At 32.5% G+C, this 20,039-nt stretch overlaps 1 protein-coding gene across 1 annotated transcript in view; it reads right to left on the reverse strand.

Annotated features, from left to right (window-relative positions):
• The window catches only part of LOC127739295 (uncharacterized), a 99,672-nt gene extending 80,149 nt beyond the window's left edge, over positions 1-19,523 (reverse strand). The window contains exons 1-5 of the mRNA XM_052250963.1: positions 19,301-19,523; positions 15,742-15,973; positions 14,692-14,943; positions 11,901-12,305; positions 8,202-8,317 (exon numbers count right to left, since the gene is read on the reverse strand). Coding sequence (XP_052106923.1) covers positions 8,202-8,317; positions 11,901-12,305; positions 14,692-14,943; positions 15,742-15,946 — 978 coding nt within the window. The 5' untranslated portion in view covers positions 15,947-15,973; positions 19,301-19,523. The remainder of the gene's footprint in view (positions 1-8,201; positions 8,318-11,900; positions 12,306-14,691; positions 14,944-15,741; positions 15,974-19,300) is intronic.
• Between the last annotated feature and the right edge of the window lie 516 nt (positions 19,524-20,039).

Here is a 20,039-nt window from a genome sequence, read left to right on the forward strand (position 1 = left end):
GTGTAACGTGAAAGCAACGTTTTTTTCATTATTTGAAAAAGTTTTATTGAAATTTAGGAATTTGACATATTTTTAAAAAGTAGTATCCTACAGATATCCAAATATAAAACGTTTTTAATTCAGAGACAGAGAAACTGGATTGGGTCAAATTTGGCACTAGATGTTGTGAGTTACGTCATAGAGGGTGTGACGTCAACGTGGGTCATTTGCGTAGCTAGGTCAGTAGTCCCATTCATTGAAAATGAGACAGCCAAGTGATGCATTTACTAAAATGAGTGCAAATGATCGGCATAATAGGATAAAATCGTTGGTGGATTAAATATTTAATTACAGACATCATGGATAATTTACAGAATTCAATATTTCACAAGAAACAACCATGGAACTAAGGAAAATGTGCGTGGAGTTCCCCGGTGTAATGGGTAGCAACGTCCGGGTATATGGGTTAGCAACACTAGGGGCTATGGGTTTTGTAACGTCGTGCATTAAACAATCAAACTCCTAGAAATATACTAAGCCGGGGATAAGAGCATAAATTGCACCTAATATTCTACATATCCTGATTGTAACAGTTCACGACGTCGTATATATATTTTCTACATTCATAGAACGTACGCGTGTAGTCAAGAGACAGTAAACAATTACTTCATTTATATATATATCTTTTATTTTTAAAGAACTTATTGTGTTACACAAAGTTCGCAAGTGCATAGATTAATCTTGAATGTGAAATTTTCTATTCTTATTTGTTTTATCATTGACATGTTTACAGTGATCACCTGATTTAGCACGTGCACATATACTTCAGATTTTTGTTTATCAAGTACATATGGAACTATGATTACAGAGATGTTATACCAGGTTGTATTTAGTAAACGTTACACAATACTCTTTAGATCATGATATATTATTATTGTTAAGTCATGACACTCAACAAGACTACGTTCTGCATAGAGGCTCTTACTTGGTTTGTAAACTATCACTATCGACTAGTAGCTTCAGGTGTACCTAATAAAAATTTGTCGATTTGTCGATAATGCACATCTTATGTATACCTATTATGTTATTGAGAGAGCAGCTTCAGCAACGTATATTGTTTACACTGCACAAGAATCATGAGAATGAAATGAAATCCACAGATTACAACACATTTATTATATGGTATTTGTTTTTTTTTGCAATACATATATTAGTCACGGAGATCTTCCTATGATTGCAATTTCACATTTACAAATTTACAAATTTATGTACATACATGTGTATATACACTTTTCTATAATTACATGGTTAAGCAGATACATGTCCATTCGCTATAACTATTCATACTCGACTCTACGGCATGTCAACATTCTCATAGTTTTATATTCACTTCACGAAAGCATTCGACACCATCAAAAATATCATTTACCTCAAGTCCACACAACTATTGGGACACTTATAAGCAACAAGTAATAAAAATCTACGGCTTGAAATGAGAAGTGGTGGAAGAAAAACACAGCTGCTTATACATTAAATTAACGGTTATTCAGACTGTCTGTTACAGTTCATCAAACAATTAACATTCAATTACTCAACAACGACGACCTTATCAATTTACTCACGTCAATCTGATTACAGATTAGGAAATTAACGAAATTAAGGTTCCATGACACAATGATAGACAATTCATGCAACTTAACGTTTTATCCTAATATATATACATTTGTCCCCGATAACGATTACATACTATGAGCAAGTTAGAAAGGATATGGTATATATCAAATCATGACACAATATCACTATATGCTTTTATTGCCGTCCTTCATCTCAAAGTCACACTGACACTTCAACACAGGGCAAACACCTAACTCACGACAAGTTCAGACGACCCTTAGCATCGGTTTAAATGAATAAAATATTATTGATGTCTCGATACATGTGTATGTAATGGTTTGATTGATTGAAACTATTATTCATTTACTTACTAGTAGTGCTCAAAGTGTGTATATTTGTTTTGTTTTTTTTATTATTTTTTGGTTGATTATTACAGAGTAAGGTTTAGTATGTTAAATAATATTAGATATTGACCACATAGTTACATTCGTTTTTCTTAATTTCATATTTGGAATATGGAGGGGAAGCTTTTTGTCTATTATTCATACAACCAATTTGATCAGTGACACTTATAGCGTATTTATGTGAAAAACTGACATCAACTGAAGTTATTGAAGAGGTCTAAATACATACGATCGCGTGAAAAAACTACGATTTATAACTTTTGCCGATAATTAACTACATCACTGTTTATATTGATAGCTTACTATTTCATCGACGTAAATGTTTTAAATACATTGTATCAACTACAAGAATAGCATTTATTGTCCAACCGAAGTCCATTTAGACTGCATAGAGATATTTTGTCCAGTCACACAATTAGACGAAACGATTTTAACGGACACTCCTTTCAATCAAGCGCAGCTACCAGCATTTATAACTTCATTGCTCAAGAATGATGGCTTCGCTTGTCCGTATAAATTGCTATACCAGATGCTTCGTTTCAGAAAACGAAGTAACTATAAATTTAAAGCTACAAAGACAGATATTTTCCGACAAGGTATTATAATTTCATTGTTCAAGATTGATGGCATCGCTTGTCCGTATAAATTGCTATTCGAGCTGCTGAGTGAAAAACGAAATCTAAACGCAAAGCACAATGAATCGTTTTTCGTTGAAGAAACTAGAAAACCGCTTTCCCGGAACTATTTTATAAACAAGCTTAAAATAATACTCATGGCATTAGGATATAGTGAAAAGGATTACAGCGGACATTCCTTTCGATCAGGTGCGGCCACTAGCGCTAGTTCTCAGGGTATTGAGGACAGCATGATACAAACACTGGGACGTTGAAAATCAGATTGTTTTAAACGCTATATTAGAATTTCTAAATTGGATATTAAATCCACGCTGAAAAAGATTAATAATACAGATAGCAATTCAGTCAAACGTATTTTACAATCGGTTATCACTTTTAAACATGTCCTTCGTCCTAGCCTTGTGTCTTTTCTTTTTCACGTTGATCTCAATATTGTGTTGAAGGTTTTTTTTATATTGACATTTATTTTTCTTTAGATCAACTTTAAACTTTAACAAGACACAAAGCTTCATCAGGCACAACATCTTCAAATTTTGGGGTTAACAAAAGTAAAAGACAAGTAGACTGGTAGTCGTACACACAAGTGTATGCAAATACCCCTATGGTGACGCATTTCTGTGCAAAGATATGTGGCTAGCTCAGGGACAGTATTTTAGCGGCACATTATCCTTAATTATCTGAGAACACATTATCATTTTATGTACAAACTGTGTGTTTCGTGTCAACTGCAGGTAGCATACAATTTGTTTTGTTCTTGATTCACAATATGACAGAACTGAGTGTATTACATACTAGAGAAAAAAATATCTTCAAGCATTCACACAGTGTGCCGCACACCCTGCTCGGATAGTTAAGTATAATGTTGGCGTAAATTAGTTTTACATTCATCGCTTTTCATTCAATGACGCCAAGGAAGTTTTCTGTAACATAACGTGTTGCCCTTCAGCCCAAATATTTGCATAATACAAATAATTATATTATCATGGTTTATATTATTTTAATACTTCAACAATATTAGACTTGGTATCTTGAAATACTTCCTGTTGGACGTTTAAGGCTTTATATCAACAATAACTACTTTGTAATTACGGGGTATAGTGTCTGTAATCGTTCTCATAAGAGCGGTCATCAATAGCTATCAGTTATCTGCGGTCAAGGTTATTTATAATTTATTTGTATACGTCTAATCGATGGTCACGCCAGTAATTCTCTTATCAATTGGTCTAAGGTCAACGCACTGAAGTTTGATTAGTTAATTGGCTTTGGTCTGCCATGTCGGTATTGACTTTAGATCGTACGCTTGATGTCAATTTTATTTGGTCTGAAACATGTTATATAAAGGAGTCAACAGGCGATTTTGGTCAGTTAGACTTATTTGTAGATCTTGTCTTGTTGATCATTTAGGTTATTTAAAGATTCTATATTTCTATTGCAGTTTCTAAGATATTATGGAAAAACGCCCAAAAATGGTAAAAATCGTTTAAGAGCAAAAACTCCAATAAAAAGTCGCCAGATGATTTCAGTCATATACCTTATTTGTGGATCTTGTCTTGCTGATCACTTTTCCTATATAAATATTCTTTCTATCGATTATAGTTTTCGAAGTAATCAGCAAAAATGAAAAAAATGGCAAAATTTTACATTTAAGGGCAATAACTCCCACAAGTAGTCGTCCGACAGTTTTAACGTAAAACGACAGCAGGTAGATCTTAATATTCTTAACATTTCTGCCCCTGTTAAATTTTCTCTATTCATAGCGGTTTTCAAGATAACAGACAAACCTTATAATTTTAGCCATGTCGGCAATGTTTGTTTACAAACAGGGACTTCAGACACATGTTTTAAACAATATACCCAAAAAATGATTGTAGCTAAGTTTGGTTAAATTTGACCTAGTGGTTTCAGAGGAGAAGATGTGTGTAAGAAATTAATCAAGAAAGCAGAAAAACGGTAAAAGTCGTCAAAAAAAGGGCAACAACTCAAATAAGAAGTCTTCTGACGATTTCTTCCATGTTGACTTATTTGTAGATCTTGTCTGTCTGATAATTTTTTTTTCCAATTAAAGCTTCTTTCTTTTATATTGTAGTTTTTAAAATAATAGGCAAAGATGAAAAAATCGGTAAAATTTGACATTGAAGGGCAAGAACTCCTATCAAAAGTCGTCTGACAGTTTTGATATAAATGCACAGCAGGAAGATCTCAACATTCTAAAATTTTCTCTATTCATAGCGGTTTTCAAAACCCTTTTGGCCAGGTGAGCTAAAAATGTGGAAAAAATAAACAAAACGTCAGTTTTTCGATTTGTACAGCTGTTTATTAATCAGGGATGCAATTTAGGTACTCCTCATTACAGAATCGTAAGTCGTTTAGAGGTCGGTTCAAAACCTATTTTCTATAATTCAATATTTATTCAAAATTAATTTTGTGGAACTATATAGTAATCAAGGATACATCTATAACATAAACACAGAATGGAAACTTTTGTCTGGATCTAATATAAACATTGGTCAATAAATAGAGAATGTGTCCATGGGATACCCATTTGGTTTAGGAAACCTTAGGTTAGAGAACGAAAACCAATTTTGGGCCGTACGTACGGACGGACGGACAAGGATAACACATAATGCCCCCTCCGGTGCACAAAAAACTGCCAAAATAGGTGCAATTTGGGTACCCTCACGTTATGTCGTTGACAACAAATAAAGGCAACAGTAGTATACCGCTGTTCGAAACTCATAGATCGATAGAGATAAGAACAAATCCGGGTTACAAACTAAAACTGAGGGAAACGCATCAAATATAAGAGGAGAACAAGGACACAACAAAAACACAACATTAAAAATGTAACACACACAGAAACGAACTATGATATAACAATGGCCATTTTCCTGACTTGGTACAGGACATTTTAAGAAAAAAATGGTGGGTTGAACCTGGTTTTGTGGCATGCCAAACCTCCCGCTTTTATGGCAACGTCAAACAAAACACCAAAATGATAACATCACATGACAGGACCACAATACAAATAAATGGGAGAACATATAGGACAAAAAAAACCACACGAATAATAGCTAAAAAAAGGTACTAGGCTTAAAATTCAATACGCCAGACGTGCGTCTCGTCCACACAAGACCAACCAGTGACGCTCAGATGAAAAAAGTTTGAAAGCCAAAACAAGTACAAAGCTGAAGAGCACCGAGGACCAAAACTTCCAGAAAGTTGCGCCTAACACGGCCAGGGTTTTCTGTCTGGGACAAGAACATCCTTATTATTTAGAATAATTTATAATTTTGCAAACAGTGAATTTTATAAAATGACTATATAATAGATATACATGATAAAACCGAAGTGGGGACTAACTACAGAATAAAATCGGATACATTACATAAAACAACTTACTCCAACACATAAAAATACACAGCCGAGTTAGCCAAAGCCTCAACGCACAAAGTGACGTCACATTTGAAATTCTAAAAAAACACACAAAGTGACGTCACATTTGAGTTTGTAAAAATATTGCCCAAAAATAAGATAGGATTAGGATTGATTCAAGATTATATTTGTAATACTGACATTACATTTATTAATAACAATGAAAATTACAATACTTATTAATATCAAATTGTGGTAGTAATTAGATAATTAATTGTATTATCTAGCTATGTCGGTGTTTCTTCTGAATCAAACTGTAAACCAAATATATCGTATAAATTTCGTTGAACCAAACTAAAATCTAATAAATGAAGGGGGTGATTCATTATCTTTACCATAACACACGAATATAACAAAAAAGACGTTAAGACATTTGACAAAATCCGACGAGAATAACAAATATAACATCAAAATTAAATACATGAATTTGGGATAGAAAAGTACCGTGACACGTCTTCTAGCAATGCGGTTTCACACTCAGCAAAACAGTCACAATCGGGAATAAGTCACGTTCGGTAATTAAAAGATCAGACGACGTAATGACAAACAACAATCTAACACGTGGTAAAAATGTCCTTAGTTAGTTTGGACAAAGACACATCGTATGGATCAACCAATTCGTGATGGTGTCCGTAAAATGTACGGAGTGTCATTTTTAATCTTTCCTCCTCATAACTTTGTATGAGCAGTTTCTGCGTAAGGAGCACACTCCTATATATGAAGTCCGTATAGTGTGAACAAGCACGAGAATAACGTATCAATTGAGATATGTAAACACCATACGAAGAGGCAGAGGGTATGTTACTGCTGAGAAATGGGAAATTGATAATTGGGAAGTTGAAATCGTCCCGTTTATCATAGATTTTCGTGTGAAGTCGTCCATCTGTGTCAATATTGAGAAAAAAGATCAAGGTATGAAGCAGTCCTTCTAGTATCGGTAGTATCCTTAATTTCAAGTTCACTGGGATAAATGAGATGTAAGTATTGGCTGAATTATGGGTTATTTTTGTCTTTTAGAGGGTTCTGAATGAATTCTGCTTCATACGAGTACAAAAACAAATCTGCCAGTAGGGGTGCACAATTAGTTCCCATTGGAATGCCGACTGTCTGTTGAAATATAAATCCTCCAAACTCAACAAATATATTGTCGATCAAAAAGTCCAGCATTTTGATAATATCATCTTCAGTATATTTTCTGGTAGTTTTAGTGTGGTTTTTCACAAAATACGAATTATTGTAACCCAAAACAAGAAATTTGTATCTACGATTCCCATTTTTATAGAAAAAGATCTGTTTGATGAGATGGTGAAGTCGATCTTTCAACTGAGCATGGGGAATGGTAGTGTAAAGCGTAGAAAAATCAAAAGTCTTTATGTTGTTGCAAAATTGCAAAGATTGTGATCGAAGATTAAGCAGTAGATCTTTAGAATTTTTGAGAATCCACATCTGGTTAACACCACTGGTAGAATATATCTCATCACAAAATTTTTGAAGCCCATCTTTAACTGTAGAAAGAATAGTAGTCAGTACTTTAGAAAGATGTTTAGTCGAACATTTTGATGACCCAGCTATGTATCGTTCTTTATATGGAGTTTTGTGTAGTTTTGGTATCCAGTATAATGATTGTAAATTTTCTTCGTTTTCTTTGATGTTGATACCAAAAGAAAGGACAGATTTTTGATTTTGTAAAATTTCGTCCTTGGTAAATGATGTTAAAAAATATGTAGGGTTACCAGTAGTTCTATTTATTCCAAGCTCTGTTGTGAGACATTGCAAATAATAGTAACAAAAATATTACTCGAAGGTATGTTTTGATAATTATGACGTCAACTCATAGGACAGTGCATACCTTGTTGAAAAAGACACGGATTTGAGGACAGAAAGGACATAGATTTGCGTCTACTATGACGCAATATAATATAGGACACAGAGTTGAGGACAGAACATATATTTGAGGCTTACATACATATTTTTAAAAGTAATTATCACTCCACCTGCAGAGAACCTAAAATATGGGATTAACATGGCTGGGCTTCTGGCTATATTTTGGTTGTTGTCAGTTCATTCGTATTTTACCGTCATCTTCTTTTATTAGAAAATAAACCACTAGATTCTACTCTTTTCCTATTTCACTTACTTGATTATAAAAGTCGCCATGTGTTGCTGCAAACAATATCTTTGGTAGTTTGGATTCATCAACTGATGTGTCTACACAGTAGGTCAAAATGGAGTCGATCCAATGCGTCAGAATTGCTGTAAAAAATGTGATAATTTAAAACTTTTGTTACAACTACATGAAATATAATATGAAAGAGCCAATTAATTACCTTTCAAATACATCGATTTTCAAAATGTAATTAATTACATTACAATAACATTGTCAATTACACTAATTACATGTCAATGACTTTTTGCCAAGAACTTTATCATATAAGATTAAAATGTGAACCAATGTGTATGAGGCTTTTTATTTATGAATTGATTAGCTCTTAAACATTTGCAGAATAATTGTTTTAAGTTTTTGAAATATTATACATTTATTTCCCGTGCCGGAGGGAGATATGAAGATTTGTTCACCCAAGAGTATTCATATTTCACAAGGGCTCTGCCCGAGGGAAATATGATTTTTCGAGGGTGAGAAAATCTTCATATCTCCCGAGGCAAAGGGAAATGAATGTTTTATACCACTGCCGATGCTTTGTTTACTATCAATACATTAAATATTATTTTGCATACATTTTTTTTCTCATCCGCTTGTTTTTGTAAGTCAAACTAAACACGACATACCCATTGATAAACAGTTAGGATCAAAATTTAATTATAGGTCTGTTTGTTTTTATCGTCTGAAATAAATTTGAACATGATAATGATTTTTGCTATCGCTATTTTAAGAAGATGTTTGGAATTTTCAATATATTTTAAAATTGTGATTCATATATCAAACTATCAATCTGTTGGATTCAATATATTCGTTTGTTAGCTGGATTAAGACGTTGTATATTGACATAGATAGTTCAATCTATCCGTATAGGGGGTAGATTGTTTTAACTTTTTGAAGTTGCAGTCGCAGTTGGTATTCAAGTTACCTTTCTTGATACAGTTTCTACATAGGAAGCTCTGCGATTTTTAGAAAATGAAACTTCACTTCTCGGAAAATTAGCCCATTGAACTAATAACGTTTGTGACGTCAGTCTATAGTCTGTGTTAGCATTCAGAATCAAGCAGACATTTTTCGGCAGGGTAAAATTCTAGGTTTTTGTATACATATTTCTATGTAATGTGAGAAAAACCCATCTTCTCACCTCTTGATTTTAAAATGTGTGTATTATATTGAGAAACTGCTGCTGTTTTGATTAATTTTTCGGATTGTATGGTCAAAACAGTATTTCTGTTGTACCCAATGTTGTATGATGATTCGTCATGGCTCGCCAAGCGTGTAGAAATTCCAAGAGAATTCAAGAAGAAACTTATTTGCAATATTCCGTTCAAATTTTGAGCGTTATTCTTAAAATGAACTTTTTACTCATTTTCTAATGAACTTACTCGTTAAATATAATGACACAGAAGCGTTGGATCAATTTTCATTCTCTTAGAATACAACAAATGTTTTGAAAGACCATCTGAGGCAAATCGGCGGGAAAACGACACAACGCCAACAGCAATCTACTCTTATGTGTTAATTTTGATCATTTGTGATTCTTGATCATATGAATGTTTCATCTTGATTTTTGATACTGTTTGACAAATTTGTGAGCCGTGGCATTTATTTAGCCAAAAAGAGCAAAGACTGTTCGGTACGGAGTAGTAAGAATAATGTGTCCAAGTAGGATGACCCATATCTTCCTGCAGACTATTACCGTGTGAAATAGCACGGTAACAATTCGGCTCTGCATGTCGGTGTAGTACAAAACATGATTAATTGTTTACATTTCATCAACATGTTCTCGTTCTGAATATGCATTAAATTAGCCACTGGACGTTAAAAAGCCATTCGTCATCATCATCTCAGGGAATCACATGCACTCAAAAAGGAGCGAGGCGGAGTGTGTACGACAGAGTAATTGTTTCATGCTTTTCAGGCATCACAACCATCAAAACAACACTTATAGTGAAAATGTCACAATTTTTTTTTATAATAAATCATGTGAATGAAACCTTGAATTACTTGAGTAGGCAATTTAATCATTTGAAAAAAATAATAATCATGAACCAAATCAGAAAGTAAAATATTGTATGGAAACATGAAACTCAATATTTTGACACCAAACCCTGAAGAAAAGTGATCGTTTTAACTTAAACGTATGAATAACAGGAAACTTTATACTCTTCTTAAACATTTGTTATCATTCCCATTTTCATGAGAGTTCATAATAACCCGAAGCTTTAGTCAATGTGACAACTATCCAAAAGATACCAAACGACGTAGAGGTAAACAATAACGTTCACCGTACTGTCTTCAACATTGTGCAAAACCCATACCGTAAAGTAAGCTTTGAAAGGTTCAGGCATAACAAAATGTGAAACAATTCAAAAGAGAAAACCAACGAAGTTTTGCAATAACTCTGGTTTACTTACTTTATCGATCCTTCCAAGTTTGTTTATGGCAAGCTCCTGTTTGAATTAACATGAAGATTTGTCTTTGAAGGGTTACGAAATTGAGATTAACTTTGAAATAAAACTTTTCTACACATATTTGCACTATAGTTTGCTCTATTCTGGTAGGAGTATGACTTTTCCTGATTGTCATGAAAGAGTTACGGACTTCAATCTTTAACATTTCAACAATTAGAACAATGGCCTTTGATATGTCCAGTCTTCATTTTTAGATACGCTGCTCCACAGTTATATGATAAATAGTGGCTAAAATACGATATTATAATAAGGCCAAATTTTTCAACCTTAAATTAAAAAAGGTGAAGTTACATATTAATATCCATAACCTTCCTTCAGACGTTTACATGACATTTGTTTAGTTTTGTCAGATATCGTAAACTCAGATATTTGGCCTCAGTTACTTTTTGGCAAAAGGAGAAGGTGTCTAAACTAAACTCAATAGTATAAAAAATTCGGTAACACGATGAGGAATTTAAATTTTGATAAAATTCCTACTAACTTTAGAAAACCTTAAAATTGTTTCTGTTTGTTATTAAGTTTATTTCTTTATCAACCATTTCCTGGACTTAATTCAGATATTATTTCATAACGTGCATGGCTGATTTATGCAACAGCATGCTAGATATCGACAATGCCCTGGACATCCTTGTACAATAGAAATCAAAATTCAACTTCGATTATATTGCACGAATTAATGTCACTGTAAACATTTATCACTATCTTTTATTTTAAAATGGAATAAAGAGGAACAGTTAACATCAAGTACTGACGGACATATTACAATGATCATAATAGTGTACCATAAGACAATGAACTCGTACATGATATTTTATTATACTGTGACTGACTTGATTCAATGTAATGGTGCTCTCCTCCTATTGCAGTTCATTCATAATTCCGACCCAATTATTTTATCAATAAAACTGGTCAAGTGTTCAGTAATTTTAACAAAATGCTGAAAAGAATCACAGTCAAGCCAACAAAGAACAAGGTGATATAATAAAGCATACTTAAAATTCTCCTAAGATTTGAACTCCTGTTCAAGGTTATTATAACAGACTTTACAATGATACCGCAAGCTGCCATTTTCATAATTTGATTATAACCCAACCCATCTCTTTGTAGGTTTTTAGTAAGAGAACCCCACGGACAAATAAGGCCATAAGGTTAGGCGAGCTGAAAGTATATAATAATACTTTTATTCAAATTTACTTAAACTTACAAACTGTTGTTACATCATTTGGTTTATAATCTTCCAAAGCATCGTTTAAACCATATCTTCCATCAAACATCAGCACAAAGGTGCCTTTACTTTGAATGAATAATTGATGTGTCATATCAAAAGACTTTTGCCCTCCAAAATCAACCAGGTCAGAAGGAGCAATATTCATCTTGTAATTTCCTTCTAATATTTCTTTCAGCATATCTTCCTGGATCGATACTTCCAACCTCATTGACCCTTCTTCTGTTGTCTCCTCTGTCTGATCATTATCATAATTTCTATTATAGATTACTTCTGTACCACCCTGGGCTGATTTACTGCTGGGCAGATCAGTTTGTTCTTCTGAACACTTTATCTCAGGATTTCCACGAAGCAGTTTTGCAAAAACATCATGGCCAGCACTACCTACAATTTTAATCTTAATACTTATTCACCTAAATTGAAAGGAATAAGATCTAAATACAGTATTACTGTATTCTTTATCAAAGTATTCTTACATCTATAGATAAATGGTTTGTCTTTGGAAAGTGCTATCTTATTTTCAGAATCAGTATACAAATTTCATTATTATGTTAAAATGAATATGATATTTTGGCAGTTTTTGCTGTTTTGCAGTAAATGCAAGAAGTTTGAAAGCAACTATGTAAGACAATTGAAAAATATAGATACTGATGTCTGACAGACTTATGTCTAATGAACATCTTAAGTATGTTTTGTTCACACATCGTTGTCAATATAATGGAATTTTATGCGACGGTCATACAAGTGAAAGGTTTAGCTAGTTATAAAACCAGTTTAATCCACCATTTTCTACATAAGAAAATGCCTGTACCAAGTCAGGAATATGACAGTTGTAATCCATTCGTTTGATGTGTTTGAACTTTTGATTTTGCCTTTTGATTACGGACTTTCCGTTTTGAATTTTCCTTGGAGTTCGGTATTTTTGTTATTTTACTTTTAAGTAGATGTATAATGCTTTATTATTTTCGATTAAATGGGTCAAAAAGTCACTTTCGGCCTTGTTGAAGTATTTTTAGATCTTCTTCAGTAACCTTGAAACTGACTTAATTACTGATCTTCGTACATACTAAAAAACCTATGATGTATCTAAATTATTTCCAATTATTTTGCATCAAGTCAAATTGTCAAAACAAAGCAGACAGCAAGAAAGAAAAAATACAGACACAAAAGCACCTCATGCATATTAAACTATAAAACATTCATACAACTAAGTATGCATTAAATGAAAATATCACCTTTGGTCGTATTAATTTTTGTTCAGGATTTATCTTCATTAGGAACGCTCAAAACAAAAACATTTGAAAGGTAGGAATAATAAATACATAAAAACAACTGGAGCTGAAAGACCACAAAGGGAGATAAAGACAAGACCTGATCAATTCTAACGTGATCTTGATCATTTGTCCTTTTCAAATGACGTTAAAGGTGAACAAATTGGTTTATCTCATTTTTCACACTACAAATAACAATACTCTTCAGTACCGGTTGTTTAAATTATATTCTACAATTTAATATAAACGCCTTGTATATCATGTATATCGTCAATAAGACAAATACCGGTTCTGAACCTGCATCACGAAAGCCTTCAGACCAATTGACATCAGCAAAGTGTAAGACTTTGGTCTATCCAGACAAGATGTATCAGTATGGTAGTTCCCATGAAATTTTAGAAATTCTCAGTCAACGGATTTGTTTTTTTATCTTTATAGCACTAAAGTTAAATATAACTCGTAATATTAACATTTTTATTTCAAGAAGAATTTTTCTCCATTTTTAGTCCTTTCTGAATTTAGTTATGATATGGATATACAAACCCTAAATGCAAAACTTGATCGATATGGAAATAAAAAAAGGTATGTTATAACATTCAATGATTTCACTGATGGGAAACCTAAGAAAATATACTCAAATTTGTCCAAAATGATAGGTGCTTATTTTCAAGCTGTGTGCAGTCCCTATGCAAGGTGTAAATACCTTTGAAGGAAAAATGTCAGAGTAAGGGAATGAAACAAATACGAAGTCCTCTATGTGATTTTGACGGACAGAAGGAAGTGTGGAATGATGGACAAAATAACAAACGGAGCCAATCATTTTCTAGAACTGATCTAGCCTCTGGTGACGCAGGTAATATGGCATCGTCATGACTTATAAAAAGTAAAATAACCAAACTCCAAGTAAAATTCAAATCGGAAAGTCCCTTATCAAATTGGAAAATCAAAATCTCAAATAAAGGCAACAGTAGCAACAGTAGCATACCGCTGTTCAATAGTCATAAATCGATTAAGCGAAAACCCATCCGGGTTACAAACTAATTAAACACATCAAACAAATGGAAAACAACTGTCATATTCCTGACTTGGTACAGGCATTTCCTTATGTAGAAAATGGTGGATTAAACCTGGTTTTATAGCTAGCTAAACCTCTCACTTGTATGACAGTCGCATATAATTCTATTAAATAGACAACAATGTACATAATATATACTTTAAGTATTTCCTTTACTTTTAAATATTACAAAGCTTTCTAGTTTGGAAAGCTAGTTATTTACTTGACTTCAAGTTGTGAACCAGATAATTTTACTTCACTCTTTTTTTTACTAGTTAACTTATTTGGTAAAGTTCTTAAACTAGATAAATTTTAATTCACTTTGAAGTCCTAAACTAGATAATTTCTTACAGAAAAGTATAATTTTTCACTTCAAAATTTCTTACAAGTCTTTAAAAAATAAAATAAATAAAGTAAGTGCAGGCTAAAAAAAATTGACGGTTACCTTTTTTTAATGGAATCATTTTCCTTGCCTCTATGTCTATCCCATTTCTACCAAAATGTATAATGAGGCCATCTGTAGACTTCCAATCTTCTCGAATTTGGTCACCTATCAGGACACTAGCGAGAGTACTCTTGCCTGTATTAACCGATCCTGCTAAATACACCCGGTTTTCATATGAGGCATACGTTCCTTTCGATAGCAGCATCTTGAATTCAGATGTACTTTTAATTCTATTTAGATGAAGAAGCCTATCTGTAAATAAGTGAGAAAAAAAAGTGCAAGTTTTACAAGAAGTCTGATAGAAGATCGTTATACTTTGCTTTCTATCTAAAAAATCCCCCTGCTGAGAGAATGATCTAATCTCCAATTTGTAAAATGAATTACATTACTGTTTCGATATAACTTACTAGTATTCGAATAAGTATGCTGTCTTGTAAATGACGAATTATTGCAAAACATTGCTTCTTAGCATAATACAGAGTGACCATCAATGACCATGATGCTTAGCTAATTTTTGATAGTACGGATTCATATAAATCTTATTTATTCAAATGTAAAAATAAATAAAAAAAATATAGAAATGTTATAGATAATGCATATTTTAAGGTTTTTCCTGTCGTGTAACACAACGAGGGGGTCAGGATTGGTGAAATGAAAGACCAACCGTAGGGAGGACTGATATTCAGAGGTAATGCATTTTGTAGGGTCAGCAAGAAATAAAAATCAGGAGCTTAAATTTTTATTTGTTTTCTTAAAAATAGAAATAAATGGGTCTATACATCTGTAAACCAACAAATTAAAAAGTCTTGTATAATGACTTTTTTTCACGTAAATCATGTGTCATGTATTTTAAAAACGTAAAAATGAATCTTTGTAAAGGATTCACAGAGATCTGCACACTGATCAATCATACTTGTGTTAAGGTCAATCAAATATGGTCAAGACGACAATCATTCATGTTGCTTTCATTAGTTCATATATCATATTCTGTCCGTGCATTATGCTATAAAATTATGAAATTGCGTACGTTGTTGATCTGATATATTTTACCTCCAACATTCCAAGGGATGTTCTTCCTCTGAGTAGACTTAAATTCAAGAAATTCGTTTGTGATTCCTTCATAGGCTTTTTTCAAACTTTCCATTGACTTTTTCATTTCATAAATTTCATCATTAGAACGTTTGATGTCTAACATTATTTCTTGGCTGCTCTGGTCTAGAGTTTTAGTTCTCAGTTGATCACACTCCTGAGACATTGGTATTCCACCTAATCTTGCAATGGCCTAAAACATTGACATAAAAATAAAAACCCATGGTAGTCATTGATAAAGTCAATATAAGATAAGAGAAGTTGAAGTACCAGAGGAGGACATTTAGTCCAAATCCTAAGAATCAATTAAAATTATTTATTTTTCACCAATATCAATTTATAAATGAAATAAACAGATATGTCCCCTTGAATTTGAATAATAGAGAATATAAAAATGCAACAGAACAAAACACTTAATTCCCTCTTGTGTGATACAAATTCTCAAATCTATGTGTTGTTCTGTCAATATTCTATAGTATTATTATTACATTTCACAATAAAACCAAATACACCACCACACTAGTTGCACATCATTTACAACTGAATACATAAGAATGATTCATAATAAAGATTACCTTATTATTAAATCATCAGATTTTAACTTAATTTCTTGTGAAGATATCATTTTTGTGATTAACAGTATCAAATATGATATTACCAAGTCTTCCTTTTAATCATCATGTATGACTTGAGACTTTCGAGTGAACAGCAGTTACTTGATTCTTATTGATAGTGGACTGACTCCTTTAAGCTATACGCTATACGTTATTGAGTCTGGCTCATTCTTTGTCAAGAAGTAAACATATTCAACTAAGCCAAAAGCTTCAAAGTACAGTCTTTGTATGCCAGTGTAGTTTTAGTTCGTTTAAGAACTGTTAATTATTGTCATATGTTATTTCAAATAAGTAATAAAGCCCAGAGAGGTATATTTATGTTTCATTAATATATGCCATTTGCACTAAATCATTGATCATACGTAATTAAGATTAAAAGAATTATATCAATTTCCTCATTCATGGCATTTGTTTCTGAAAAAAAGGTCACCTTGTAAAAACATCTCTAGACAAATTAAGTCAACAGTGGTTAACAATATCAAAAACAGGTTAAATTTTGTACTGCATATTAATTCAAACACTATAAGATTTTGACAGATGGAACAGTTTTTTTTTGTATTCATACATTACATATTCATGTGTTTGGTTCAATTTGAATAAAAGAAAATAATATGTATAAGTGTGTGAAGAAAATTAATGATACTAAAATCATACTGTTGTACAGTTATGCCACAGTCTTATTTTATAAATCTAGGAAAAAGAATGATAATGTGAAAACATTAAAATGGATACTGTTTTTTTCTTGAATAAGCCGAGTTCTCTAAATTGTTTAACGTTCCTATACTCCCGTTAAATGTGTATTAAGTCACAAGCTGTCATTAGCTTAATGTGTCTGACCAAATGTTTGCAAATACCAAACACGTAACAATTATTATAATATATCTTAGACAGATTGTATTTCAGACCAGCTACTCTTAGAGGCTCTCTAACCTAAAATCGGACACACTCCCAATGTATTTTAATTTATCTGGATAATTGAGATCAAGTTTAGCTGCAATCAGAAAAGTGGAAGAGTTCTTACTTTACTTTACATGCTTGATTTCTAGAATAAAATTGAATTCATCACTAGGTAAAAGAGATCCGAAAGATACCAAACGGATATCCAAACTCAAAAGTCGAAAACAAACTGACAATGCCATTGCAAAAACGAAAAACGATCGAAAGACAAACAATAGTATACAAAACACAACATAGAAAACTAAGGAGGGAGCAGCATGAACCAATCCCACTAAAAACCAGGGGTGTAATTTTATAACACTTTTATTTTTAATAAAGCAGCATGAATGTTTCAAATGAAAAATGTCTCCAACAAATTTACTATGTTAATCATTGATTTTAACTGAATTTAACATAAAACGCATGAAATTGATTTAAGTGCACTAAATGATAGACCAAGAAAGTACCGTTTTAGTAAAAGAAATGCTTTTTAAATCAATCGATGCACAATTGGAGCTTCATGGTTTTCATAGACATAAGAAGATGTGGTATGAGTGACAATGAGACAACTCTCTATCCAAGTCACAATTTGTAAAAGTAAACCATTATAGATCAAAGTACGGCCTTTAACACGGAGCCTTGTCTCACACCGAACAGCAAGCTATAAAGGGCCCCCAAAATGACTAGTGTAAAACCTTTCAAACAGGAAAACCAACGGTCTATTCTATAACGACCACTGAACATCAGGTTCCTGACTGTACTATTCCAGTTGTTACAAGTTGTAATGGGAGATTTGTGTCACCAATTTATTAAGTGAAAGGGAAAAAAACATCAACCAAATGTGGAAGAAGACATCATGAAGTAGTTAAGAACATGTTTAAGCTTTATAACCAGTATATTTAAGATGCCATTAATATCAGAATTATTAGAATTCCACATTTTAACATTCTGGCATCAAAAATATACTAGTTATACCCTTACCCTCGTCGCATTGATTGCTCCTGCAATCTTCAGTTAAAACACAAAATGCATTATGAAAAAAACAGTATAAAATTTGGTACAATGTATCAAATATCAAGAAGCTATGATTTGTAGTTTGTAGATGAATGTAATATAAACATTTCTTATCTAGCTAAATCATTGTAAAGTGCATGTTTATATCTGGCAAAAAGAAAATATAAAATTACAAATCTGAACTTGTGTCATACCGTATAGCTTTTTAACACACGAAGCATGGACAGAAATATCAAAAGCTCTATATTGTAGTGGTTGAAAATATGCAAAGAAAATTTCTTTTAAGTGGACAATGCGAAAAACAGAAAGTAGATACGTAATCGATATACAAATGTATGACATGGTATAAATTACCAATGTGAAGCTAAACATCATATATTAAGAATATGATTTGTAGCTGCTGTAAAAAATGGGTCAGAAAAATTGTTACGGTCAGACACACTTAAGACGGACTGATAGTGTTATTACATATAAAAATATGATACAGATTTCCGTTCACATATCATGTGCTACTAGAATGACCTAGGCAGGTACGCTGTTAAAGCCAGTGAGATATCAAGTTGGTGTAATGGACTGGGCAGTTTTTGTGGTTAAATATCATTGTATTAATATTTGCCTCTGTCTGTTGCTCGTTTTTTGTCCGATCCAAATCAAATGAGTCTTAATATAAATTAAAATATGTGGTATGAGTTCCAATGAGACAACTCTCCAACCAAGTCACAATGTATTAAAAAAATAACAACTAGAAGTCAAACTTAACACCATTCCTGTAAATCTAATTCCACACTGGGTTAGTGGTTTCAATGAAAATGAAGAAAATGTCTGATCTCTTGGCAACATGTTGTCAACCATCTTTTCTAAAAAAAAATATGAACAAACCAAACACCCACTGAAACATACAAATGTTACAGTCCTAATAGTTTTTGGTGTAGATAGATCTCAAATACAATACCTACCCCAGACAGATTGTCCCATGCACTGACGAAGGATGCATTGTCAATTTTTCCATCATCAACACGAGCCTGGTAGTTCCTATAATATTTAATTCTAGCTAAATCAGATGCTGGTGTGGTTTCACTCTGGTAAGGTAACTGATCATATCCCCTATGAGGAGGGTTCAGGTTAGTTAAGTTCCTTAAAAGTGTTATTACTAATAAAATGTCAAATGTCTTGGAATCTGGAACATCTACAAAAGTTCAATATAAATGAGTTTAGCTATAAGACTATAAACCTTAATAAGAGCAACACAAACAATTGAAAATTAGAGCACCATCAGTGCTGTGATTCAGCCAATTTATTAGCTAGTTTGGCCATTCTTTAAATACTTCTATTTTAGAAGGTGCTCTGATTTTTATATTTCTTTTGTTGACATTTTTTCGATTTGATAATTTTGATATGGATGGAAAGAGGAATATGTAACGGGAGATGTAGTATGTATTAATTAGTGGTTAACGCCACTTTCGCCACTATTGTGCTTATATGAAAAAAATATTAAGCAAATGAATTTTCGTCAATTTTGTGGTCATTCTTCAATGGAAAAGATACATTTCTTGTTTCAAGTATACATTTACAAATACTATAAAGTATAAATAACAATAAAAGAGGGGCGAAAGATACCAGAGGGACATTCAAACTCATAAATCGAAAATAAACTGACAACGCCATGGCTAAAAAAGAAAAAGACAAACAGACAAA

The sequence above is a fragment of the Mytilus californianus genome, unplaced genomic scaffold (genome assembly GCF_021869535.1).
Source record: "Mytilus californianus isolate M0D057914Y unplaced genomic scaffold, xbMytCali1.0.p SCAF_4, whole genome shotgun sequence".
In the NCBI taxonomy this organism is placed as follows: domain Eukaryota; kingdom Metazoa; phylum Mollusca; class Bivalvia; order Mytilida; family Mytilidae; genus Mytilus; species Mytilus californianus.